The following is a 9816-nucleotide window of genomic DNA, read 5'->3' as shown; positions in this document are numbered from 1 at the left end:
GGAGTTTTTTCTTTGTTCTTCTTGAAGGAGAAGCTGGCAGCAGCAGCCCCCATGCCCGAGGACTACGAGGCCCAGCAGAGAAGCATACCTATACAGCACCGAGTGTTTTCACACTTAAGTTGCCCACTATTAAAAGTCACATCACATCCGTGCAGAGTAGAGGGTTTCGCTCAGCTGGGAACAGTATCTCAAACACAGAAACCATTCACGCTGCCCCCGGGCTGCACCTCGGCAGCCCTGGGATGAAGCGGAGGATCGCGCTTGCCATCTCGCTCTCCCAAAGCCTCGAGTTATTATTCTCGAGGCTTTATGAGGATATATGTTATTAGCCTATCATTCAGCGGTGTCTCCAGCCCCCCACGTGGGACACGCAGAGGTGTTTCTTGGATGCCTTTTACAACCAACTTTTCTCACCAGGACACCCGAGCTTGGTGCTGGGAAGGCCGGGGCAGAGCAGCCTCAGCCCGGAGGCTGTGTGGCTGCTCCCTGCCGGCTTGGGGTGTCTCGGCCGGGGCTCCCAGTGGGTCATTTTACGCTTCTTGTTTGGGTGCTCTTCGTTTGCGGGTTGATTTGGTGGTTTTTTTTGTTCTTGTTTTGTTTCTTTTTTTTTTTCCTCTTGTTTTGTCTTCCCGAAGAAACGATGCCAGTGCCCGCGCCCTGACCCACTTCTAAGGCGGATAATGGCATCCTGCTGCTCCAGCCCCTTCCCCCGCTCCCCCTGCAGCTCCCAGGGGACACGCACCCGTGCCTCCCGGCTCGGGGAGCAGCCTGCGAACAAACGCCCCCTACATCCAGGCCGGCAGCGCCTCCAGCCCGGCTCAGCTCCCTGCGATGCCTCACACGGTTGCCCTCAGCAGCAAAAGCGGGCCCTGAAATCACCGCCGGGAGCCGTCTCGGCCACGATGGCTTTTTAACGGGGCTCCTCCGGCCCCGCCACCCGCAGCATCCCCGGGAGTTGCCGCGGCTGCGAGGCTCCGCGGAGCCGGGGGTCGCGCCGCCCCTAATCCCGCCGACCTCTGAAAACCCAGACCCGCCCCCCCCCCCCCCCAAAAAATAAACTTTTCCTTCGCACGGCTGTGTCTATGTGGGGGTGTCGGGGGGGGGCTGGGTGTCCCCCCCCATTAATGGATCCCTTCTGCTGGGGGGTGCGATGGAGGTGGTGGGGGATTGAGGTGGGAGCAGCCCCCTCCCACCCCCCCGCCGCGCTCGCTCCGGCACCCACGCGCTCGCATCCCCCCCCCGCGCACGGGCACGCGCACTCCCCCGCGCGCACACGTGCGCGCCCGCCCAGCAGAGCGCGGTCCCCGCCTCCCCTTTACCCCCCCTTCCCCTTTACACCCCCCCCCCCCCCGAGCTTCTCCCCTTTCCGCGCACGCACCCGCAGCCTCCCGAGCATCCGCACCCGCGCCCCGCACGCTCCCCCCCGCAGGCACCCGCGGCCGCTCCGCGATGCGCTGAAGCCGCGGCTCCCCCCCCCCCCCCCCCGCAGCTCGTCCCCGCCCGCCCGCGCCCTGGGGGCGGCCGCCGGGCGCGGCCGCGGAGCGGAGCGGAGCTTTGCCGGCTCCCCCCCCCACCGGTGGGGAGAGGTGCGGCTGGGCGAGCCGGCGGGCAGCAGGGCAGGAGGCTGAGGCAGCCGGACGGACGGACGGACAGGCAGGGAGGGGGGGAAAAGGACGGTTTTGGACATGCTCATTCTAGGGCGCTTGGTTGCCTGCATCCAGCTCGTCTGTATCCTCAGAGTGGGTGAGTGCGATTTCCGTGAATTAACCCCGGGGTTTGCGACCAACTTTTCTGCCCGCTCCGATCCCTGGTGCTGAGCGCTCCCGGCGTCAGCCCCGGCCGTGGGAACGCGCCGCCGCCCCACGCGTGGCACCGCTTCTCCCGTCCCGGGATGCGGGGTCCCCGGTACCTCCCGCAGCTCCGCTCCCACTGAGCCCCCCCGGAGGGGTCCTCACCCACGGGTGGCGAGAGGGACCGGGGGAGCCGCCGGCAGGCACCGGGCTGCCCCGCGTGGGGCACCAAGTCTGACTTTGCCCCTCGCACGATCCGCTTGGAAGAGAACCGGGGACGGGTGCAAAATTTCAGTCCAAAAAAAAAAAATCAAAAGATTTGTTCTCCAAGAACTGGCAGCGTCAGCGATTGCCCTCAAACGAGATAAAGCTGCCTTGAAAAGCCAAATATAATTCATTCATTCACACGGGACATGGCTTCCATATAGAGTATGGATTCATATATAGATTTTAGGAGGACTACTTATGTAACCAAATTAATTTTCAGCTCATTGAGATCTGTGCAACTGGAGTGCCTCATAAAATCATGCAGTGCTCTGTTGTTCGCTGTTGTTACAACCAGCGTGAGTCACTTGATGCTGCTAGAAGTGCTGTCTTAAATACTTTGCCAAATAAATATTAGGAGCTTAAGTGATGGGGTTGGTATTGTACTGAATGCTTGCTTTGAACTTATACACGTCTGTCAAATAGATCACTAGAAAATACTAGTTGATCGCTTGTATTTAAGCATGAGGAACTTAAAAACTTCAGCCCATGATATATAAAACCAGTTTTACAATAGGTCTCTCGTGATAAAGTAGACGCTAACCTACATTTTCCACCCAATAGGTGGTGCTGCTTCTGAAACCATGAAGCTCTATAAACAAAGATCGGGGTTAGGTGACTGAGAGTGAAAGCAAGACTGTGCGGAGTTCTACTCGTTGGCAGAAATTACTTCTGAAAAACGTTTTTACCCCCTGTCTGAAAGTTCAGTGGAATATCTCGACTATAAATTCGAATTTAGCTGACCTTAAACTAAAATGCGTGATCCTTGCATTGGTAACATTTTAAAGTCACTTTTAAACTTACCTATTTCTAAAAACAGGGTACTTAAGCTGAAATGCTTCTCTCGTACTGGTTTGGTAAAGAGTGACTTATCTTAAAACTTTTGGAGAGTTTTCAAATCATCTTTCTTATCCTGCCAGCCTGTTTCCTAAGATCAGATGTACTCTTAGGACTATTCAATGGACAAAATTACCTGGTGTCTGTATATATGTATGGAGGTATACGAAAATGTGTGAGTATGGATCAGCATATTGTGTTATGATCATAGCACAATACAGCATGATTCCCTTTTGGAGACTGACTTTCATGTTCAAACAATCCTAGCACACCATAAGCAATGCAGGACACAAACATAGCTTTACTAATGAAACTTCTGTTTTGTTAATAATTTCATCTTATTCTTTTTTAGAGATTAGGTGTTTTTGTATAGTGTAATATTCAAATACTTGGTGTGCATGTGGATATTATAATCATTAATTTAAACGTTCTGTCACTATTGGAAAACACAGTGTTCTTAAAAAAAAAAGTAGCTGCAGCTTGTATTATACCTCATGTGTGAGACATGAGGTATAATACAAGCTGCAGCTACTTTTTTCCCACCCCCACCCCCCCCACTGGACTGACAGGCTATTGGTTTCAGACCTGACCTGAAGGGACACCTTTTCTAGATGTGATGTGTGATTTGGTCTCAATGGTGGCTCGTTCTGAAGTCTCACAAGCTAGGCTCCTCAGTGTGTTCAATGGCATGATTGTTCCCAAAAGTGAACACCCTGTACAGGTTATTAGGCAGATTTAGTTAGATTTCATTTGAATATGTTCCTCCTTGAGTATCTCTCCTTAAGTAAATATGCTTTCATCTGATAGGATTAGTTCATAGGATTAAACATTTGATTAGAATATTGACATTACTTTCTTTTGTTTTCTCATAAAAAATGAAATAAATGGTGGCTCCTAGGGCTTGGTGAGAGAGAACTGGGTCAGACAGGTTGGCTCTTACCATTACGCATCTCTGATACAGAAGACACCATGTCACATCACAACCAGGGCTCTCTGAGTGGGGCATTGCTGAAGAGCATGGCAATCTGCCTTTGCTTTCTGGAGACTGTGCTTGCTAGCTGGAGGCAAAGCAACATGTCGATCCTGGCCTCGTCTGCCTGTAGTTTCAAAACATGCTGTTGAGTTTTCAGCTGGTCATGTAGAGAGCTGTACAGGAGGTTCTTTCTAGTGAATCTGTTTGGGAGTTTTGCTATTGCCTCTGGGAGGTTCAGCAGGAAAATCTCAGTCTCATATGAGTTTAGAAAAGACAAGAAAGCCAAATCAACCTCTCTGATGAAAAAACTATTAGAGGAGACTGAGGCAAAAAGTTCCTTTGGGAATGACAAGACAGTGACAGTTCGTTCTCTGTATTATTGAAGAAATGCTTAGGGGCTTGGTTCTAATAACCCTGCTGAGATATGAATAGCACCTTCCTCCACAGTGCTACTGAAGCCAAGTACTGATGTAATTATATATGGAGCAGGGTATTATCCGAGTATTCTCAGTGAGTGCCATTCAGCGAACTTCAATGGAACTACTTGTGGAGTAAGATGCTATTCAGGCACAAGTAAGGGCACATGAGAAGTCCTGTGTGATTATTTGTGAACAGTTCTGTGTATTTAGAAAGAGATTTGCTATGAAGTTTTTTTCTGTTCCTAAATTAAAAAAAAAAAAAAAAGAAACTGTGTGGACAATCCACTTGTTTTTTACATTTTCCTTTTAAATGAGAATGAGAAGTATATGAGTATATGAAGAGTATATGAATGTGTAATTACATCTATTCAACCTATATTTCAGGCTGAAAATAGTCTTTGAAATTCTGCCCTGGCTTACTGATGTGTTCCGTATAACCTACTTAAAGTCAATGGGGTATGTCCTTTTTGTAGCTTTTGTCTCATTGTGCTTTAGGAAAAATATCTGGAGTCTTTTCGATAAGTAGGCTATTTATGAATCTGTGTAGGCAAGAAAATGTTAATAGAAAAAGGAACATGTTTTAACAAATTACATTATAATTGTGGCTAAATTTGAATCAAAGAGATGTAAATATTTAGGCAAGACTTAAAAAAATATTCCCTGCTCTCACTAGGAAAATGTATGGGTAATTTCCCCAAATAATGTAAAAAGTCTCACCCAAATTAGCTCATCTACACCTTATTACTATCACTGTCTGACCTCAGCCAGCATTTTGCCTTTCAAAAGGCAGCTAATTAAACTCTATGAATTGTTTAATTAGCTGTGTTTCACTTTAATTTTTCACTCTCTAGAGAAAATCTCTCATTTTTGGCTTGTTTCTGGCATTCCAGTACCATGTCTTTATTCACAAGAAAAGTAGTAAAGTTTCTCTAAGTATTCTAGTTTTTATTATACAGCGGACATCCGGACTGTATTTCCACACTAGCAGACAGCATACATCTCACTACCAACAAGAAAAGCAACTTAGCAACTTCTCTGCTCTTTATTGGATGGCTCCAACTAAGGCTTAGATTTCTAAACCTGATCATGCTTGCTGTTCATTCTCATGAACGCACATTTAGGTTCAATAATCCCTTAGACTGTTAAATGAATAAGGGATCAGAGCCTTCTTATTAGCTCTAATCTCTCTTTTTTTTTTTTTTTTTTTTGACAGCAATTTTGTAGGCCAGGTATTTGGCATAATTCAGACTCAATTATAGCAAGGTAATATTACTGTACTTTATTTTTAATGCTTTAGCATATTTTACAATTAAGACAATATTCCTTTGGATGATGATGCATGGTTCTTACGGAGAAATTTAGTCCTACATATAAAACATGAGGCTAAAACAAAACAGGAATCTGAAGACTGTTTAAGTATCCATTTTAATCATATATATGTTCTGTATGTATGTACCATTGAGAATTATATATATTGAAATCCATATATACTGTATGGATTTGGTTTAGGTTCAAATACTGACAGGTATGAAAAGTCGTGCAGAAATTAATGACAGTTAAAAAAATAACATCACTGTAACCCACACAAGTCTATGGAGCATATCTAAAATAAAGCTGTAATTTCCAGTGTTTAATCTATACAGCATATAAGGAAAGATTTCTAAATTATATTTGTCATTACTTCACCCCTAAATATACTCCTTTCTGGAGAGAAATTAAATGAAATATAAACAATTACTGTGCCAATTTGAAACTTTTCTGGCTATAATCTGGATTACAAATCAGGATGATCATTTATGAATTTAGGCACTTGCTGTTTCTTAAGGAAGGCAATTTCCTTCATTTTCTTTGCTCATCATCTAAGTGGTCACTTCCCACTATGAGTTCTCTAATTAGGAATTTAAGGGTGAACAGATTCTGTTCTTTCGCTGACAATTTCAATTCCTCTTCAAACATGCAGAGCTTCTCAGTATTCCCCTTAGGGCCAGGAAGTCTGCAGCAGTTCCGGAGCCCCCTTCTCCCATTTAACAGTGCGATTCTTACAGCTTCATGCACCATTTATGCGGCTTTCCTGTATGAGACATCCTTTGGCTATTCAATAAGCTGCTTTTCCCATAAAGACAAAAGTTACCTTTTTCAATACAAGTCAAAGTTTCTGCATTAGAAAGATAAATCAACAGAAAGAAAAGGAATTAAAGTATTAAATAAACAGAATCCACTAAATTAAAGATATTTTTTTCCAAGGAGTCTGTAAAAGAAACTTGGCTCCAACAGGTTGTGGAGGAACTGCTGGCAGTGAAGTACTTTTGAGGGAAGGTATGGTCCAGGTTGCTTGTTGAATACGAAATACCAGTGTCAGTCAATTCAGTCTTGAAGCTCAGGTGGAAATGAATGATTCAGTGGAGATTTTAGAAATTAAATAGGGATGTGTATATATATATATAATTTTTTTCTTTACAGGCCGTTATTGCGAGACTCTCTGGTTAAAGTACAGGCTTTAAAGCATTGTGAAGTATTATAGCCGAGGCATGCTTCTCAGAAGCTCCTATTGCTTCCCTCTTCTGAACCATAGTTAGACTTAGGTGTTCTTTGTTCCATCAGAAGTAGCTACATTTCACCCTAGCAACTAATATGCTTCATTCCTAATTAAAGACTCCAGGAGCTGTTGTTTAAATTAGCTAGTTTCAGAAGTCCTTATTCTGGTAAAAGTCCCATGGACGACAAAAACACTATGCTACATCTGGTAAAGAAAGCTCAGCACTGAAAGTAGGATGCCAGTGGAACTCAGATTCCTGAATCCACAATTTTAATTAAGAAGTTTACTAACTCAGCTAGTAACTTCAGGGTCTTCCAGGGAAGTTTTCTGGCAGGGGGAATTCCTCTTCTGCGTATGCCTTTAAGTGACCCGATTGTTTACTTCTCAGTCCATCGTTCTTTCCTAACTTTAACTGGGATCCAAAACCAAATATGATTTCAGATGACTTTCCCCATCCCTAAATCAATAAGGCTTCCCTAATTATGTCCTGATAAGATCAGGTGTCTTGATCTGCTGCTATTTCTGTTTAAGAAAAAGGACAAGGTGTTGACTCTGTCTTCTCATGGTGATGCCCAGCGATTAAGTATTTTACCAAGGAAATACGTTCTAGAGGGAAGACCTGTTCAGAGCTAAAGGGGTTTTTACCTAAATATTCCATCTCCAAACACCAGGTTTTGTCAGATGAGAGGCTCTTCATGCTTTTGTTTAAGCTAAAGAATTTTGTCTTTAAAAAAAAAAAAAAAGTCAAATTCTAGGAATTACAGGGAAAGCATAGGGAGAATGATATCAGTTATGCCACCGCATAAAGTCACAGCTAACCCACTTCTTAAATCTTGTGTATGCTCATGTTCCCCTCGTTTCTTAAAGGGCACAGTAGACTTGGAAAAGAGTAAAAGAATATCAGTGGGGAAGATCACATGTATTTATTTTCATGAATGACTAGATAAGCTAAGTTCCCTGTTGAGAACAAAGACAACTAAAGAGTTTGTTTTATAGCGCATCCTAATCTCATGAGATAAAGAGAGTAGATGGGAATAGATTCTTCACTGACTCTTCTAATATAAGTGCAAGGGGACAACAAATGAAGGCTGTAGGAGCCAAATTTAAAAAGGAAATGAAATAACATAAAGTAAATTGATGGTTCTTCCTTCAAAAGGTGATAGATTTGTGAATCTCTGCTGTAGGTTGCTGTGAGAGCAAAAAGTTTTGAGGAAGTACTGGACAAAATCTTGAAGTGAAATCTACTGAGGGCTGCGAATCGGGTGGAAACCACATCCATTTCAGATTTTTTGTGGAGCTGGAAATAGAGCTTGGGAGAGTTTGGAAAGAGATTTTTCAAACATATCACAAAAGTTTGCATTTTTCTTACTGTTCCTTAAGCATCTGCTTCAGGCTTTTGGAGACAGGTCTCTGCATCAGTAGGATAGTACAGCAAGAGAGGAAATGTGAGACATTATCCCTGCTTCCACTCTGTATTTCATTATTTCATTTCATTCTTGCTGGATACAATGTATAAATCACCACCACTGACTTTTTTCCAGTTGTGTTCTTGAAACTTTTTCCTCATTTCTTTGCAAGTTACAGACGCTCTTGGGAGTAGATTCTAGGTTGCACTTCTGAAGGACCCAACATCCCAAAGAAGAACAAATCTCAGATATGTTTCCACCTACTCAGCAATTTACATTAGCTGTTCTGGGCAGCTGAATGCCCTTTGGACAAGGCAGTAGCTCATTATTGCGCTGACTTGCTTGTTACTGCACTGCAATTTTCCCAGTTCACCTAAAGACAGTGTAGGAGTCTGAACTTCAAGGTTCTGGAGCCTACATCAGGTGCCTAACAGCTAGGTAATTCAGCTAAATGCTGTCTCACATCTGGGCTTTTGCCAGGTCTCCTGAATACATAGCTTATGCTGCAGCTTCAGATTCAGCAGCTAAAAGGTGGGCTAGACATGGCTTGTCTACTTAGCATATAACAAGCAATATTTACTTCTCTAGATTTCTATAGCATCTAGAGAGACACAAAAGGTATATATATATGTTTTTCTCCTGCAGCCCTTTATGTCTCACATGATGAACTAATTCACTATTTTGTAAAGGTGCTGAAGATATTTCTCTAAACTTACAGACTTTAGTTGCGTAGAAAATTCTGTGTGATGTAGAAATTTTAGAGATCCTACTTTGCAGATAGCATTCAGTAATTTAATTTTCTGTTTTAGTACACTAAATGTAAATAAGATTTACTCCTTTAAACTCAATATACACTCCATCCATCACTCCTCCATCAGATGGGTTAATACAGTGCTCTAAAGGGTGGTTTTCTTTTTTTGTTGTTTTATAAGTGCTGATCATTTGTTCTAGTTCCATAACCATTCAGTTTATATGTACATTCCTGTCTTTAATATATATGTATATAATATTTATATTGGGAAGGAAAACCCCATAACAAGTGTACCACTATCTTAGATGTTCTACAGGGGCTTCTACTTTTCAAAGGCTGGTACGAACCCATGGGTGTGTGAGTATCCAGGGGTTGCTGAGTTAAGTATTCCTTCTGAAGATATTAGGACTGCTCACCTGACTAGTGGGAGATTTCATTAATAGTTTTAGGGGAGGTATATCTGTTTGCACTCTGGCTCTGAATTCTAATCCTCATTGCCAAAAGATTTCTACTACATACTAGATTACCTGAGGATTAAAGCAGGTATCGTTTGAAGAGGTATCCATCTTCACTTGCTTATTCATCTGTTGGCTGAGATAGGATAACAGTAAAAGCAATGAAGACTTGATTAAATAATAGCATCAGAAAGGGTGAAATAAGAGATGTCTAGAGTACAGTTAGTGTATGGAAATAGCATTACAAATTTGGTCTTCAAAATGCTGTAAATAAAGGATTTTGAATAAAAATAAATGAAATCAAAGTTATCATGAAGAATGAAGATCAATGTTTCTGTAAATGCCCTAACAGAATTTCACAAAAAAAAAATCATTTAAAATTTCG

At 43.1% G+C, this 9816-nt stretch overlaps 1 protein-coding gene across 10 annotated transcripts in view; it reads left to right on the top strand.

Annotated features, from left to right (window-relative positions):
• Positions 1 to 1364: 1364 nt before the first annotated feature.
• PTPRZ1 (protein tyrosine phosphatase receptor type Z1) overlaps positions 1365 to 9816 on the top strand; it is a 140270-nt gene continuing 131818 nt past the window's right edge. For 5 of the 10 annotated variants that reach the window (XM_080575629.1, XM_080575630.1, XM_080575627.1 and 2 more), the window contains exon 1: positions 1365 to 1743. In XM_080575629.1, the coding sequence (XP_080431755.1) occupies positions 1686 to 1743 (58 nt within the window). In that variant the 5' untranslated portion in view covers positions 1365 to 1685. The remainder of the gene's footprint in view (positions 1744 to 9816) is intronic. The other 5 variants (XM_080575625.1, XM_080575633.1, XM_080575634.1 and 2 more) reach the window with 2 other exon arrangements.

Source organism: Anser brachyrhynchus, assembly GCF_964034855.1.
Source record: "Anser brachyrhynchus genome assembly, chromosome: 1".
NCBI classification, from domain to species: Eukaryota; Metazoa; Chordata; class Aves; order Anseriformes; family Anatidae; genus Anser; species Anser brachyrhynchus.
Note: the sequence above shows the minus strand (reverse complement) of the source record. Positions and strands in the feature narration are given on the sequence as shown.